This window comes from Tauraco erythrolophus, chromosome 2 (genome assembly GCF_009769465.1).
Source record: "Tauraco erythrolophus isolate bTauEry1 chromosome 2, bTauEry1.pri, whole genome shotgun sequence".
NCBI lineage: Eukaryota > Metazoa > Chordata > Aves > Musophagiformes > Musophagidae > Tauraco > Tauraco erythrolophus.
Window position 1 is genome coordinate 55,850,931 of NC_141466.1, and position 17,792 is coordinate 55,868,722.

General features: G+C 49.4%; 1 protein-coding gene across 1 annotated transcript; it reads left to right on the forward strand.

Annotated features, from left to right (window-relative positions):
• The first annotated feature begins 3,249 nt into the window (after positions 1 to 3,249).
• KLF11 (KLF transcription factor 11) lies at positions 3,250 to 10,849 on the forward strand. Its single transcript, XM_086608379.1, has 4 exons — positions 3,250 to 3,291; positions 5,613 to 5,867; positions 7,209 to 8,202; positions 10,211 to 10,849. The coding sequence occupies exons 1-4, from the start codon at positions 3,250 to 3,252 to the stop codon at positions 10,513 to 10,515; spliced, it is 1,596 nt and encodes a 531-aa protein (XP_086464505.1). The 3' UTR covers positions 10,516 to 10,849.
• Positions 10,850 to 17,792: the final 6,943 nt, after the last annotated feature.

A 17,792-nucleotide genomic window follows, 5' to 3' on the forward strand; every position in this document is an offset into this window, starting at 1 on the left:
CTTTTCTCTAAAGTGTTTGCCAACAGTCTGAGTTAAATAAGCCTTTATAATGCCAAATGGTACTCGGAGAGCCAGATCCCGAGGACACTGGGGCAGCAGCAGCAGCACCGCAGGGCAGGCTGGTGGAGGATGGCTGTGCTGGGCTGGGGGCTGCACTGCCACGGCCATGTAGGGCAGGGACACTGGCACCCTGCAGCCACCGGCACGGGCAGGCTCCTCCGAGCTCTTCGGAAAGGAGTATTGAGGATATGTGGGCCCCGTTCCAGGTTCCTAGCTTCAAGAGGGAAACCACAGCCAGCATGGATCATCCCGATGAGCACACTCGTACGTTGCTCAGGAAGCTGTGCTGCTGGTTGAAGCCCAGAAGGAAGTCGGTGGGTGTAGGCAGAAGTACAGAGAAGCAAGAAAATATTAACTGCATTAATATTCACCTTAGCACAGCCTCGGGAAAGGAAAGAGAAAAGCGGAAGAAGCAAGAGGGAGGAGAGGAGGAGAAGCTCTAGGCTGTTAGGGCTGGGGGCTCAGGTTCCACGGGCTTCAGGCCATGCTCTGCTACTGACATTTGATGCGACGATGAAGAAGATGCTCCTTCCTCATCTAACACTGCCTTAGCTGGCAGCAGCAGAACAAGGGCAGACCAGCTGATTTTAGTTAAGAGTTCTGAGGATTTATATTAAAAACCTTAGTTGTCATTTTTAGCTCAGCAAAGGAAACACATTTTCCCTACGGCGCAAGTCGGAGTGCGGACGTGTAATACTACTTCTTTCAACTGGTTCTTGCATGGGTACGCTGTAGCAAGGACCCGCCCCGGTCCAGCAATTTCCACCTGGGGACTCAGAACACATAGGCAGAGTCTGTGGTACGTGACATGGGAAAACTCCCCGCTGGGAGTCGAGAGGAGAAGTGATCCACTCTGCTTCCCTGCGACCACTTCTTCACTGGCAAGGTCGCTGTGCTGGCTTCTGATGCTATTACTCAATTAAAAATCTGCACTGTAAATGACTAAGGCTGTGCGTGTAAGCACCTTAAGCAGAAACTGCATGTGTTTCAACAAGCAGCAAAGAGACAAACACAACTGCTTCTCAACTGCAGCAGAACTGGAGAAACTGCAAAACGGAACGGCACAGTATTTTCCTAATTTTACAATTCCCTAAAGGTTTCCCTCGAAACGAGACCATGCGAGTGGCTCTGGTCTTACACGGAACAGGCAGTGATTTATCGAGAGAGGCACATATCCTGTGCCCCCACTGTGCCACCCTCATCGTGCTTTTTAGTCACTGACAGCATTTTCCCCGAATTTGTTTCATTCCCTGTCGCACAACTGATTTCCTTTTGTGAACGTAACTCTCTAATGTTAGAGCTGGATTTGCAATTTGAATTATTAGCATTTTTCTCACTGTTGTAAGGCATGGGGCCCTGCCTCGCAGGCTACAGCTCCAGCACAGCAGGTACTGTGCAAAACAAAAGCAGAAAGCTGCTCAGAACCTAGGTACAGCACCAGATGCTGGGCAGAGACATGAGCTTGCAGGTTGCAAACCGCAGGCAGGAACAACGGCATGCAGGAAGCCCTGTGGGACCTTCAGGAGCGAAGGGCTTGTAGCTGCACCAGCTGCTGCAGTCCCTGTGGGATCCCTCCGTGGGGGAGATGGTGGTGGGAGGCCTGATAGGGGGAAAACAAAGAGACATTAAGTTAAACATGGGAGGCACTGGGGAGGGATGCAAAGAGGCAAAGGGAATGCCCAAATGGGTGGGTGAGGGACCTCATTTTAATTTGGTCTTTATGGGCTGGGAAGCAACAGCGCTGGGGAAGCTGAAGTACATGGAATGTGCAGTAATGGAGACCAGAGACGAGCACAGTATGGCGGAGCTTTAGAAACGCTGTGGACAGCAGGGAAGGACCAGGACTCTGAAGAACTGATGGAGTTCTTGATGGAAAAAATGAGCCCCAGTGGTCAAGCGAAGCTAGCAGCAAAAGGGGATGAAAGATCAGAGACGATCCCTCCCACGTCCTCTGCACTGATGAGGATGTCACGTCTTGAAAACACAAGGAAGGAACAAGTAGAGATAATCCAGCGGGAAAAAATGCGTATTACTGTCTGCGTTTTGTTTCAGCCGCAGCGCGGCTCCCAGCTGCCACCGCCACCGGGATTCAGTGTCACCCAGTAAAACCCCAAACCCTGCCAGGAACTGGATGGCAATGAGTTTTGGCTTCCATTAAGAGAAGAAAACAAGGGGCTAGAAGGTGAAAAAACAAAGAACACACATTTTTTTATAAAAAGTATGTTGTGACTTGAATGTGTTCCTAAAAACCGCCCGCCAGGCCATGGGTGGCCCCCGCAGACTCACGGCCGAGCAAGGGCCGGAGCCACGAACTCGGGGATCAAAAAACCCGTACTAACGACCCTTAGTATTTTTTTTGGGGGTGGTAGGGCTATTTTTAATCCCGGATCCTCTGGCCGATCCAGCCGGCAGAACCCTGCCGCAGCCAGGCGGGCGCCCGGCCCCTTCCCTGCCGCACGCCGCGCGTGGGGCCCCGCCGAACACGACGGAAAAACTGACGGCGCGTGGTGGGAACCTGTGGGAAAAGGGATGTTCCCCCAAAATCCTGACCCAGCTCCGAGGGCGGCCCCGCCGCCCCGAGGGGGCGCACGGACCAGCGGGGGGGGGGGGGGGGGGAGGGGTGCCTGCGTGCGGCGCCGCACGCACCGCGATGTGCGGGGGGGGGGGGGGGGTGAGCCGCGCCCCCGCGCCGCGCCGCGCCCCGCCACACCCCCGCGCGCACGGGCATTCCCGGCCGCCGCCCCGCCCCCGCCCGACCTTTCCCCCAGTTTCCAGCGCGCGCTGCCCCCTCCCACGGCTCGGCCCCGCCCCCTTCCCTGCCTTCCCGCCCGCCGCCGGCGGGGCCGCTGCCGTCCGACGTGCCCACGCGCCGCCTTTCCTGCCGGCAGCCCCGCGGCACGCCGCGATCACGCCGGCCGCCGCCGCTCATTGGCCGGGCGCGGGCGGCGGCGGGCGGTGATTGGTGAGGAGCCGGCACCCCCCCCCCCATCGCCCGCGCTGTCTGGCGCAGGGAGCGTTCCGGAGCGCTTCCCCCGGCGCGCGGGCCGCTCGGCTCCCGGCGGGCGGGGTAAGGGGCGGGGGCGGAGGCGGTGCCGGCGGCGGTGCCGGCTGCTGCTGCTGTTGCTGCTGCCGCGACTGCTCCCGCTCCCGCTCCTCGGTCACACCGCCGCCGCCCGCCGAAGCCGAGCCATGCACGGCTCGCCCTGCTCCGAGATGGGAGACGCGTCCGCAGTAAGCATCGAGCTGGCGGAGGGAGGGAGGGAGGCAGGAGGGGGCGGCGGGCGGGCGCCCCCCGAGCCGGAGGCAGGCGGCGCTGGTCCGGCCCGGGCACGTGCTCCGCGGCGGGCAGGGGCGCGGGGACCGTTACCGCCCCGGCGCGGGCGGCGGCCCCTCGGGACCGTTACTCACCCGGGGAGGGGGCGGTCGGCTGAGGCCGCCGCTGGCTGCGAGGGGTGGTCGGTCGGTGCCGTTGCTGCCCGGGGAGGGGGCGGTTGTGCCAGGCAGAGCCCTCAGGGGTGGATGTTGCCCCGGTTTACCTGCGGGGAGGGGAGGGGGGGGGGAACCTTCCCTCAGCGGCCGTGTGAGGGCGGCGGCAGGGCGGGAGCTGCCGCCTTCCTCCTCCTCCTCCTCCTCGTTCGCTTCCCGCCATCCGCCCCTCAGCGGCGCCGCCCGGCCGGGGGCACCCGCCGTGAGGCGGGGAGCGGGCGGGGGTGGCGCGGCCCCGCGGGCGGGAAGAGGCGCTGCCCGGGGGTGGGGGGCCCGCCCGGTCCCTGCCCGCCCCGTCCCTGCCCGCCCGCTGCCCGCGCACGTACGGCCCCGGCAGCCGGCGGGGTGATGTGAGGACAAGCAGCCAGGCGCGGTTAGCCATTTCCCTGGCAGCGGGAGAGCCTGGGCTGCAGCGCTCGCCTTGAGAACGGGATTTTTATAATTTTTTAGTAGTTTTTTTTTTCCTCTTTTTGAAGCGGGGAGTATGTTATTCATGTTTCTTTAGGGAAAACAGCTCTCGTGAAACATAGGGTTGGGAAAAAGTAAAAAAATCTCCTGGCTTGGTTGCGCGTAGTCACGCTTTGAGGAACACTCGCGGGCTTTCTGGCTGCTTAGGGCACCTCTCCCGGTGCGGCTTCTGTTTGACAGGCGACCTAGGTCCAGGCTTGCAGGAGGCATAATTTTTTGCCATCTTTCCCGTTGTCATTGTTTTCAGTGGAAATCCTTAGAAGTCTCTCTCAGAGCAGTTCATAGCTTTAGTGTGCTTTAACCCCTTCGTGCCCCCAGCCTTGACATCTCCATGCCTGGTACCTTATGTTTTAGGCGAAAGTCCTCTGTGAGCATTTTGGATCCGTTATGTAGAACATGTTTGCCATGCACCTCTGTGCAGAGGAAACAATGTCACACAGCTCTGCATCTTTGTAACACTGCCGAGCCAGGAGCGTTCCATGTTGCTTTAACAAATCTTAGGGCCAAAACTCGTTGACTTAGGTGTGTTAAGTGATGTCACCCAACAACTGTAGTTCTCTCTAGGGCTTCAGGCCATGGTAACAGTGTCATGGTGCTCACTGTTGCTTTTTCAGTTAAAACCCTTTTGCTGCAGTATATAAGCACTCTCTATAACAGCATTAAGCTCGAGAATCTTGGTCCATGCTTCTTAATCCCAGCCCTAACAGTTGATGTGCCTAAAGACTGGAAGAGTTTGAACACTTAGTTGAGACTGAGCTGGCATGTGAGCGATAAACCAGCCGTGAAGCGTAGGTTTTGGAGTCAGTGCCAAGCACTATAGGAGCTTTATGAAGTTAGGGTGTTCTCTGTGAAAGAAGTCAAGTGTTTTGCATGCATGCATACACATGCACGCACTGAAATTTTCTGTGATACTTCCAACTGGAAAGAAATCAATATGATTACATTTGTCTTCATGTTACTCATACTGCGTTTTGGGATACCTGGCATCGATGTAGTATCATACCTTTCTAAAGTACAGTACAAACAATTCCCACTGCATTTCGAAGACTATTTTCCTTCCTTCATTCCCCCCACCCTGACTTCCCTATTGGTAAAAATAAGATTGAAATGCTTTTGCAAGGTGTGGTGCTCTGAATCAGTGATCATACCTTAAAGCATCTTACTGTCAGCTGAAATTTACCTTCTAAATGTTACCAGAATGAGATTAGTGCTGAATAGCATTTGTCTTCTGGGTCCACAAAACTGCCTTGTCTAAACAAGGTTGGAAGTCAGATTTTTTTTTTTCCTCTTTTTGTTTATGTGCAGGTGTGGGAAGTGTTTATTCAGAGCAGTGTAATCCAGGAAAATAACTCTGGAAACGTGAGCTACACACGTATCTCTTCCTTTCCTGCAAATCATGCTGCTTTTTTTTTTTTAAGAGTAATAAGGATGGGGAGACAAGCTGGTGGGGGAGGGTAAGAGTTGAGCTGAGTGGTAAAAGCCTTGCCGCAGGCATGGGATCTGTTTCAGATGACCTTCATCGTGAGCAGACAGTATGTGGGTGGTGTTGGCTTTGTATTCTGACTTGTCCTAATAGCCAGTAATCCGATTACATTTAGGTTGACATTGTGGACATCTATGAGTCTATCCGGGAAAGGCAACGTCATGACAGCGAAAGGTCTACCTGCAGCACCTTGGAGCAGAACGACATTGAAGCCGTTGAAGCGCTTGTTTGTATGAGCTCCTGGGGTCAAAGATCGCAGAAAGGTGACATATTAAAGATAAGGCCACTTACGCCCTTCTCGGATTCTGGTGATTTCACAATGCACGCCGAGGCTACGTCTGAATTGCCAAAGGACTATTTATCTACACTGGTAAGAAAATCATGAGTGCAAAATAAATACACCTGACATCTGGATGTTACATTTCTGCAATGTTTTGACTTGCCTGGAAAAGATACTTACCTTGATCATGTGTCCCTGCGTAGAACAGCTACAGTAGAGCCAGTGCTGTGAGTGTGTACATAGAATAGTGAGGTGGGCATGTTGAGTTTGGGTTTTTCTGCTGTCTTTGGAATGGCAAATGAAGGGGTTTGATCCCTGGTTAAATCTAGAGGGTGAAAGTTGACAGGTTATTTAGTTTGACAGGTGAGCAGAGGATGCTGCCTGGATGGTTATTGTAGGTTTCTTGGAGCACTTTGAGTAAGAATGACAGAGTGAACCTCAGCGTTTCGGCACTGACTTCTCTGCAAACACTGTATGAAAAAGGCTCTTGATGGCGTTTGGCTTCACTCTGGTCGTTATAAGAGAAAGTACAGGTTACCATTATGAAATAGACGGTTTAATTAGTTTCTGTGCTATGTGTTTCTACATGTAGTCTGTTAGCACATTGATCTGCTCTGGCTGACTAATGTCAGTTGAATCACATTTTTTTTTTTGTTGCTATTTGTGTTGCAACGAAAGTAGGTATTATAAAAGGGCTTGGTGCCGTTCAGGTTTCAGACAGTCAAGGCCCATTTCCACCAGTAGGCTTCTAGTATGCTATTACGTCAGGAAAAAGGGGAATAATAGAGGAAAGAGGCTGCGATAGCATGGCAGCTGGTTGACAGCCTTCCCTCATACTCTGCTGCTCAGTGTTGGCACTGTCTCTTGAGCAGTGTAGGAGATAGGCATGAGATGTCAGTGGTGTAAGAGGAAGGAGAGGTGATGGCAGCAAGAAAGCATAGAGGCAAAGGGATGAATAAGAAGGGAGAGAGGCAGTTCCATATGTATTTGTCTCTGAAGTAGCCACCAGCTGATGGGGTAATCATTGCTAAAAGATCTAGGGCTTGCTGGAAGCTTGAAATTGAAAGGGTACACTATCACTGTCTGTTGGTAGTCTGTTTTCGGTGAACAGTAGAGAGCTCATTGCCTCTTACAGCTGCACCCATTGCTAAGGGGAAAGGAATGAGAGAGTTTTTTGTAGCATAGTGAGTAGAACGTATGATGTTTTATGCAGGTTTACATCTGCCTCATTGCCTTCCTTTTATTAATATGCTTTTGAGCATATTCAGAATGGCCATCAGATGAGGCAATGTGTGCTTTAATCAGTTTGTCCCAAGAGGCAGGTTCTGAGATTCTGAGGAGGGAGTGTAACTTTATTTTTCACAGTGAAGATGGTGAAAAATTGTGCTATGAAATCGCAGTGCTGTATAACCGTTTTTTCTTTTTTTGCAGTGCATGACCCCTCCGCACAGCCCGGACTTTGTTGAGATATCAGCTGCTATGCTCCTCTCCTCACAAGTCACTTATTCCAAACCAAGGACCGTCATGGCAAATACAGCTGCCTGCTCAGTCACGTCAGCCACCGGTGCCTCTCCCATAACCAAGCCGTCTGTTATCGACGTGGAGCGACAGTGCAGCCAGAAGCCAGTGATGGCTGAATCCACTGCCCCTCAGCCTTGCAGGGCCATGGCAACAAGTGTGATACGTCACACAGGTGATAGTTCTGCTTACCATCACATTCCTGCTGCGCAAGAGAAAACAAAGGTAACTTCAGGTTACAGCACTTCCAGAGACTGGTGTGGAGCAGATGACCGAAGACATTCCAGACTGCCACAGGACTCGTGTGCCACGGATGATTTAGTTAACAAAACCTCTCCAGTACATCAACGTTGTGCACATGACTCCACTGATATTGTGACCAATAAAGAACAACTACCAGCCCAGCCCGTTTCGTCGCAGACCCACTTACCAAAGAATTGTGAGAATGACTTGCAAAAAAGAGCTAGCCCAGTGACACCTGCCCCTGTTTCAAGCCCCCAGGTTCTCTGTCAAATGATCCCTTTAAATGGACAAAGCAGTATGATCAATGCTTATGTCAAGCCTTCAACTCCAACAGTCTCGGCTCCCATGAAACCTATTTTACCGCAGACAGCCTCGCTCTCTCAGCCTGTTCTCATGGGACCTTCTGTGCCTCAGGGGACCGTCATGTTGGTTCTTCCACAGACTGCTGTCACACAGACACCACAGTGTCCACAAACAGTAATGACTGTGGGGAACACCAAGTTGCTGCCCCTTGCTCCTGCTCCTGTGTTCATCACTTCTGGTCAAAGCTGCACCCCCCAGATGGACTTTTCTAGACGGAGGAATTATGTTTGCAACTTCCCTGGGTGCAAGAAAACCTATTTCAAGAGTTCCCACCTCAAAGCCCACCTCCGCACCCACACTGGTGTGTACAACAGGGCGGGTCCTTTGTCACTCTGGCACTGGCTTGTGTTGGAGTGCTGAAATGCACATTTTTGGGGGGCCTGGGTGGGAAAGGGAAGAGGCAGGTCATCGGGAAACTTCTGCTCATCTCGGAGAAGAGAGGGATGTTCATTCTCTGTGGGCAAGCAAAACAAGACAGGCTTTGTTCCGAGACCCCAGCTGACCCCATAGCGTTAGTTGAATTTCACGTGCTTTAGTTGGAGCGAAGCTTTGCCGTCTGTGTGTGTGTGTTTAGCTTTGAGTGGAATCCTGCCATCTGGACTAGATCGAACTGAATTGTGCAAGTCCCTTTTTTGGGACATGGAGCGGTCTAGTGTAAGCAAACCATAGTATAGGTAGTTGGTCTAAATTGTTACACAAATAAAAGAAAGTCAGAAACTGCACGTTTTTCCAGAGTCTTGTCTGGGCTAAATGGGAATGCAGTAAGATTTTTGGGCTACTGTGGTAGGAAGTAGAGTGGCTGCAGGAATGTAGCAGTTTATTCAGTTACAGAAAGGGAATTTTAAAGGTAAACAAAAATTAATTGTAATTAATGTGAGCTGCTTTGCTCCATAAAATCTGGTTAGTGTGGAGACAGTATAAATGTGTTTTACTTATCCCCTTTCTAGCTCCAAGATCCTGTTAAGTTAAAACTAACTGAGATTTCAGAAGGGACTATTTTTGATGTTGAGGGACAGGCATAGTGGGAGATTGGTACAGAATGGCTCACTCAAAAGTTTGTCTAATTTTGGTTTTCCTTGGCTTTTTTTCCCCCGCCCTCCCTTGCTCCACGGACACTGTGGTTTATTGGATTTCAGCTTCCGTGGCAGGATTTGCATTAGTTTGCCAGCTTGTCTTTACAGTTCCTTTAGGGAAAGAGCTTAAACCCTGTATGGAGCTGATAATCCTTGTAAACCAGAGCTCAGAGGTAGATGGTGCTTCTACTTCTGGCTTGAGACAATGTGCTGTAGGCTGCTGAATTAACCTGGCTCTACAGGATAAACATAGACTAGCAACCAGTGCCTCACTTCGAGCATGTGCTGCTGCTGGTCTGTAGGGAAGCTGTGTGAGTCCCTGTATCGTGGTTAAGGCTGGGACATCTATGGGAGGTGAAGCACATTGACCCCTCGCTAGCCAGTCCACATTACAGGATCGGGAGGCAGAGTAGTTTAGCTTCCTTTTCCCTGCACACAGTAGCTAGGTGATACTGCATACATCAAAGGCAGAACTTTTACTTTCAGTATCTGAAATAAGAACAACACTTCTGTGGGGCTTTCTTTCTGCTGGACGCTTTATATTCTGCTCCAAAGTGTTACAATAAATTCGAGTCATGTGGTAGATGTTTATCTTGAGCTTTATGGGGGTTGCAGGCGGTAGATCACGTTCTTTGGGATGGGTCTGATGTTAAGCAGTCACCCAGGATGAACAGAAGCTGACGTGGTGATGACTGCTGTCATTCTGGGGCGTGCAGATCTCCCCTAGCTGTCTGTTGGGCCTCCAACAGAGGATGGTGGGACAGGCTGTTCCTCAGTAGCACTCGCTGGTGCGGTGTTTGTATGTAGGACTGGATTGCTGGAGCAGCAGGACTCTGAGGCTCCATTCCAGGCTTCCTGTTTGCTCGCAGTATTTGCTGATGACATGCAGCAGCCGTAGAGCTGTGGTCATGCAGGGATGGGGGCAGGGGGTTGCTTCCAGTTTGGTCAAAGGATAAGATAGCTTTATGAAGACTCTTTTCTTTAAACTAGGGTTTTGGACAATTAAAAAAAATTGACTCAATTAAAGAACATTTAAAGAGATACAAGGGAATAAGTAGAAACGATACCCATGTTTTTTTCTTTGGAGCACAGCTTGAGCTTAAGCTAATGTTGACTGTACACATCAGCAGTTCTGTGGAATTCATCAGTTTTTGCAAGGCAGGATTTAAGTTAGTACTTTGATAAAATTGTAACACAGCTTCTCAAAGTAACTTATCCTTCTTCTACGTCCTGCAGGAGAAAAGCCTTTCAGCTGCAACTGGGAAGGCTGCGACAAGAAGTTTGCCCGCTCGGATGAACTGTCACGCCACCGTAGAACTCACACGGGAGAGAAGAAGTTTGCTTGTCCAGTGTGTGAGCGTCGCTTCATGCGCAGCGATCACTTGACGAAGCACACCCGCCGCCATATGACCACAAAGAAGATCCCCAGCTGGCAGGCAGAAGTTGGCAAACTCAACAGAATCACCACAGCGGAGAAACCGAAAAGCAGCAGTGCTCTGAGTATGCTCATCCCCGTGCCATCGTCTGCCTGTCAGGGCTAGTGAGAGACACCTCCTTCTCTACAGACTTTCTGAGGATCAGGAAGAGCTCTGATGGCTACAACGGAACTGACAATGGCTTTTTTCCCCCCGTGTTTGTGCATACTTTAGTTACCTTCAGTTTAGGTCCTCTGCTAATAATTCCATGTGAGAAATCTATCATATTTTTCCTCGTCCCTTCCTTATCTGTTTTTTTTCAATACTTGGGCAAATGCAATCACCAGCACTTCAGGAAAGCAGAACTCTTTCGAAATGATTTTGGCAATAGGTTAAAAAAAGTCACTTGTAATGTTTGCTATTAATATTCTGATGGACAGTAAAACAGGGTGATTTTTAATTTTTATACTAGTATTTTCTATACCAAATATATTTTGTATTTATTCATTTTGGTCTTGATATGCAAGCAAATTACTTGACTTGCGTCAGTAGAGGTGTGCAGGATGAGACCCAGAGTTTTGGAAACTCCTTTTCAGTAAAGAATTGTGTTCAGAGGTTTTGTAAACACGTAATATTTGATAACTGCTAGCGGTTGGGATTTTCACACTTGCAGATCCTGGTCCTGCAATGGGCCGGTGCTGTGACACCCTCCTTATGCAGGTGACATTGGAGGTTTGAGATCTAAGTGTGTCATCATTTTTCAAACAACCCAAACCAGAATGACTTTCTTCTCTGAAAGAAATGTTGAAATTCTCAGCGTTTTATAAATTCATAGCCGTTTGCATGTGGAAACCGTTGTAACTTTTGGTTTGACATACTGGGCGTTCCTGAGTCCATACTCCACTGGAGCAGTTTGGAGATGCCAGACTGCTCTGGTGGAGGTAGAAGCACAAAGACTGTTTAGAAGCTTTGACACTAAAAAATTGTGCTTTACTTTCAGTCCTACTAAACCAGCATATCAAAATCTACTGAAAAACACGAAAGTGGCAAGATAACCCCTGAATAATTAGTTGGGTCTCTGTTTATATTTTTTTTGAGTATGGGAGAAATAGAAAATTAAGTTTTTTCTAATGTATCGTGGATGCTTGTGCACCTTATAGGAAATTGTTCAAGGCTTTCATTTACCTGTATCAAAGCACCAGAGGAAGTACTAATCATGTCTTGAGTTGAGAAATAGCCACAGTGTCAACTTGATGATGCTCTTCATGCGGCCTTATACTTCTCCACAGTACTTTGTATAAAATCACCCTTTTCTATTAAATGAGAGATCCTCCCTGTTGAATGGGTTTTCTTTTACACTAGGTGTAAATACGGCCAGGAAGTGGAATCACTGGCTGCAGGAGTGCTGTGCTGTAGTGGCATGGTATGAGTAAGGAAACGAAGTGCCCGTAGCGCAGTGGGACTGCTCAGTGTCCGCGCTGCGGCAGGACGTACCTCCTGTTGGAGTAGAGCTGTTGTGCTGCGAAGCACCAGGTGCTGTTTTGCTGGGAGACAGCTCACCTGCCGGATGAACTGTTTCTGTGCTGTCTAGTCCTTCTAGACTCTTCCCCCTTCAGCCGCTCCTACACTGAAGCTTGGCTGAGCACAGAGGAGGACTATTTTTCCTGGATGTGTAAAATGTGGATAACTAGGAATGCACTATATCTCTTGCACTGCTTTGTTATTCAAAAATCCTGGTCTTGCTTCTCGGTGTGGGCAAAGCAGGGCACTCGCCTGTGTAAGGGCAGACTTGCTGACCTCAGCTAGCTCTCCCCTGAAATCGGCCGAGACCTGTTTCAGTTGGAAGCAGAACACGTCGGTATTTTTTACACTCAAGTCTATAGTTGTAATTAACGGTAACGAGTTTTCAAACTGCACTAAACTGGAGCATTGTGCGAAGTTTTTGTGTCTGGCCTTTAGAGCGTCCACACCCTGTTCGCTCGCTGCACGCTGTAATCCCGCTGACTGCGGCGTACGTGCCGTGCGGGCGGGCGGGCGTGTGCGCGTACACAAACCTCGCCTTGTGCGCTCCGAAGGGCTCGGCTCAAACCCCTCATCTGGTAAAGCGGATGCTTATAGTGTTGCTCTTCTCTGTTGATACCCAGTTTTCCAAATTTGTGTGGTGAAGACAGAGACATTGCTGGTTTGTGTGTTTTGTTGTTGTTTCTTCTCAGAAGTCCTTTAAAACACGGACTTTGCCTTCTGGGTGCCATTGTAGCATGCTTTTACCTGGGGGAGGACTGTCCTGTCTCAGTCCAGTAGCCAATTTAGTACTCCATTTTTTTACAGACTAACCATTTATGGTGTTCACCCGAGCAAAACAGTTTGGAAACTAGTGTTATAATAAATTAATAAATTGTCATGTTAGTTTGTTGTATCATGAAGGAGGGAAATGGTGGACTGGAGAATATGGAATTTCAAAAAAATGAGTGTCGTATATGTGTGTGACGATGCAGAAAAGCGACGGCTCCGTCTTTGTTAGTTTTACCTGGCCTATGAATCCCGGCAGCCCGCTCCGGCGAGGTGCGCGCTGCCTCACTCCACACATGTCCGGGATGTGCGACTCTTTCCCTCGTGGATGTGCATGACTTGTGTGGCGGTGTGGCTGCCTCTGCTCTCTTTGCTCTTTCTGTTCCTTCCTGCTGTGTGAGGGTTGTGTATGGATCAAGCATGGCTGGGATGGGATAGCTGCTCTCTTTGCACTTTACCGCCTGAACTCTATTGTTCGGTCTTTTTATTTTGAGCCTATATTTTAAAGACATGGAATCACATTTTTGTACCTGTTTTTACCTTTTATTAAATAAAAAGTATGTAATGTGACTGGTTTTAAATCATAAAAATATTGTGAATTTTCAGGTTTCGTACACGTCCATTCCAGAACTATGTAAATCTGTCTGGATTAGGTTCTGTACCTAGGCTGGTGGAAGACTTTGGGGCTTGCTGGTTCACTTACCCATAAAGGCAGGACTTTTTGAATCCTGTTGTAAACTGACTGGTGCTTATCCATTTATAACTTTACACAACCCTTCTTGTGTATCTGCTGGAACGTGTACAGCACTGCCAGGGCTTAGGGTTTTTGCATGCGGGCTGAAAACGAGAGTCTTGGGGCTTGTAACTGTTCTTCTAGCATGGCCTCCAGAAGCTATCAACAAAAGCTCCTGGTCCGAGTGGTGCTCTGTTAGCGTTGCAAGCTGTGCATGGCACGAGTGCTGGAAATAAAGGAGAGATGAGAATTTGCCTCAAAAGCTGCCTGCATTAGCCCCAGTTCTTCCCGTTCCCGTGTACCTGCACTCTGGTGGGGAAGAGGCTCTGGCAGGCTGGGTGTCACCTCCAGGTCTCGGCTGGGAAAGAAGTGTCTAGCGACAGTGACAAGCAGCAGCAACTGCTTTAAATTTTCAAGCATCTCTGCTGTTTCTTTCCTTCTGACCAGTTCCCACATTGCAGCAATCTTTATTTCTAGCAGGGTCACGTTTTAACGGAAGCGCAGGAGAGGAGAGGGTGTAATGACACCAGCTTTGCGTCACAGCCTTTCCCTGCGAGGTGACTCAGTCTCTACAGGCAGAGCCCTTGGAGAGCGAACTGGGAGTGGTGACTCAAGGCTTTGCAGAAGAGCACACCCTTCTTGCAAGCCTCTGGAGATGAAAAGAGAAGATCCCATGGATGGTCCTGCTTCCCCCTCAGGAGAATGGCTGGAAGGGAAGGCTTCACTGTGGGATCAGTGCTCTGGCAGAGCAGCACAAACCCTTCAGCCCCCTGGGATCTGCAGGTCTCCATAATGCTTTTGTCTCCCAGGTGAAGACGTCCTACCTGTCTGTTCCTACTACTACTTTTCAAGGAAGACTTTTCTTCACCAAGTCGCATCCTAAACAATACCTGTAGTTTTTTTGCAGGTTTTAATTTTGTCTGCCTTGCTTTACTTATGTGAAACACAACTATGGATTTCTCGGTTCTGTGCTCAGCTTTCTGCTTTTTCTTAGAACCAAGCTGTGGCCTGAGCTGTTGTGTGCAGCCAGGTGCGGTCGGTACATGTCCTGATGGGGCTCGAGTCTGGAACAGCTTCATCCTGTGAGAGAAAAGAGCTGGCACGTGGGGAAGCCTTCTCAGCTACTGCTCTGCTAACGCAAGCATCGTGCGGGCAAAAGTCTATTTTGTAGCCATTCTAAATCAATGAAAACTATTAATTTTCTGCAGAAAAACGCATGTGTGCTCAAACGTGTCCATTGGTTTAATGCTACGTTTTGCAGTTAGACCGGAATCGCTTCCCTACATGCGGTTATACAGCCAAATCTTCAGCGCAGCGGCTGCTTGCCTTTTCTTGCTCGCAAACTGGTAAGCACCGATCCGCTTGCGGTTGGGATACTGGAAGCCTGAATCTGTTCTGAAGCTGCAGTGCTGGGTGGGCAGAGGTGTCTCGTGCTGCCGGGTGGTTGCAGGCTCAGTGTGCTCCTCTGGCTTAGACTACAGCTCTGGCTAGCTCTCCAATTCCAGCTGTGTTCAGCTGATGTTCAACATCCTGTGAATGATGCAGGTGGCACTTCATCCGATATCTCTTGTGAGACAAATCGTGCCTCGGGATTGCATCTGGCTTGAGTTCATCTGCTGGGATAAATCTTCTAACTGGTTTTGAAGTTTAATCTGTGAGCCCATCTGCCTGTTTACCTTCCGTTTGTGTCTGGCAAAGCAGCTTGAGGCAGGCAGGCTATGGCCATGAGAAGGCAAACTTCTTCCATGCGTGCAGAAAAAGTAAGTCGTGACTCAAAACTTGGCAACCTACTGGCTAAGGAAACGACAAGACAGTTCAGGAGGATGCTGCAAAGCCTCAACCACAATCTGCTCACAGTCCACGTGGTCCGTGGGATTACCTTCCCTACAGCGAGTATGTTAGCACTGAGGCATTTTCTTTCCAGACTGGTTTTTTCCTCTGTCAAACGCAGCCTCCTTCGATTTCTGCTTCAGTCCTTGAGCGTAGGAGGAGGAAATCAGGTGACATTTACATCCTGGTGTGTGCAGAAGGCCATGGGCACGTCTTGCACAAGCAGAAAACCTGAGAAAGCTGAAGCGTGCTCTTTCTTGGGAGAGTTTTTCTTAGATGAGAAGAATACTTTAGATTTAATTTTCTCCCTTGTAGTCTCTCAAGTTCAGGGTGATTTCTCTTCTCTTGTTTATTGTTGTCCAGATAAACTCGCTTCACCCTGTGCAAATAATTGCTGTATCCTGTGTCCAGAGTGGGGGAAAAAACAACCGTCGTGGGTGCAGGGTGTGCCAGGCAGCCGGTGCTCCACCTCCCCTGCTAAGCGCAGTGGGGAGCTCCACCAGCTCATGTGGCACAACTCCAGGGCTCCGCCTCATCCAGGGCAGCACCTCCGTTTCAGCTGTTAGTATGTGTGTGCAAATAGTTTGGCTGAAAGTTTGGAGGGGTTTGATCCTCAGAGGAAAGAGGTTGGGGAAGAGGATCCCTGGGGTGGTGAGGGTGCCATCCCCATTTCTCCTCTAATGTTGTGAAGGTGAGTAGGTGATAGCAGGGCTCTGGGCACGGTGCATCAAGGAACTATTAGTTGCTTTGCCAGAGGGAGCGCAATTCTCTTGGCAATGGGATTCTGGCAGATACACATGTACGGGGGTCAGCCTCACATACACTAGGCAAAAAGACCAGCATTCAGGGTCCCGGGGCCAGAGGTGGACTATGAAGACCTCCTATCCCCAGGAGCTATGGTTATGGTGACTTGCTGTTCCTCATTGTTCTTCCACCCATCTCACCCAAGCACAGATCAAGTCATAGCTATGTTTTCCCCACTCAAGTCTACCTACAGCTCCCGACTGAATTCTTGAAGGTTGTAGGAGATTTCACTGAATGACTACACACCAGGTGAAAGACAACTCACTTTCTAAAACTGCTCCTCACTGGGCTATTTTCTTAGTTGCTCTTCGGGAAAGAGTTCTGCCTGTTTTCTGGGCTACTGGAAAGGCAGAGCTCTGCAACAATTGCAGTGCTGCCAGAAAGAAGAGAGATCTACAAAGAAGGGGGAAAAGTATTTAGAGCGTTTGTTTGTGCATGAAAAACTCAGATTTGAGTGAAATCCGGAGTCTGAGTAAGTGTCCAGATCAGTTCTGTAGTTTCAAGTTCATTGGTTTTGTTGTTTAAGATCCTGGATTGAATAGTTTAAAAAATATGGCTTTAATGCTTTCACCACCAGAACCTTTTAGCTGGAATCTTGTTGCACCACCAGGTAAGAAACCTCCAGAACCCATGGGAGTCACTAAGTTCAGAAGTGGCAATATCTGTTTATGCACTAAAGAGTAATTTTTTGTGACTTGCTGAAAAAATGACCCTCTTTGGTCCTCTCAGCAACTGTGATTTTGCCTCACTTAAAAAATAGTAGTAATAGGAGGTATGTATAGACAGTCACATGGCCAGGGAAGTTGTCTTGCTCCTCTTGGACTGATGTAAAACATGGTGTGTAGCATTTGTCTTTGTTAGGTGAATAATGTAGTAATTTGGTAAATACTCATGGCTTGTTGCTCTTTTATTAATGGGGATTAATAGTATCAGCTCAGCACCTGTGCTCTGTTACCCTGTCTTATGCCTCGTGTATCAGACAGGAGGGCAGTTGCTAAAATGATGAACCAGAGACTCACCAGAACCCTATTTAAATCCAGCAGAATTGTTTTAGAGGGAGGAAGAAGTACTGGCAAGCCAAACCATTTTTTGTCTCACAAGCGGCTGTGATTTGAGGATGGTTATAGAGGAATACGGTGAAAAGAAAAGAAACTTTCTGATAATTCAGCCGGTGGGATGTTAGCATTCACTGCCTGAGAGGTGGCAAAGTGATCTCTGTAGTGCAATTGTCCTTTTTTTTTTAAAAAAAAGAGCAATTAATTCAAGAAGTTTCCCTTGAAATTAGTCGTGTGCTCAGGTACCTCTTCAATATGATTATTACCTGCAAATGCTCTCTAGTGTCCTATTTCCCCTGAGCAAAGGATGGCTCAAAGGAGGTAGGGCTACACCAAGACCAGGCAGTTGAACTGTGCAATGGTGCCTTCCTAGTACCAGCCCCACTGCCACCCTCCCATTTTTGGTATGCTGTTTGGCACAGGCTTGGTACAGATGGAGGAGCACGGTCCCTGACTGTTCTTGGGCAGACTGGGGAGCTGGTTAGGTACCACCACTCCCATCCTGCATGGTATGAGAATAAGATAGATGGTTGTGAGTGGTCCTGTGCTGGCTGTCCCATCATTTCACAGCACAGAGAAAGCTTGTGAGACCATGGCACGGTTTGAGGCCTCTCTTTGCATCCCAGAACTTCTTTGTCCCACCTTTTCCCTGGTGCAGTGGCTGTCCCAGCTGCATCACTCCCTTCTGGACC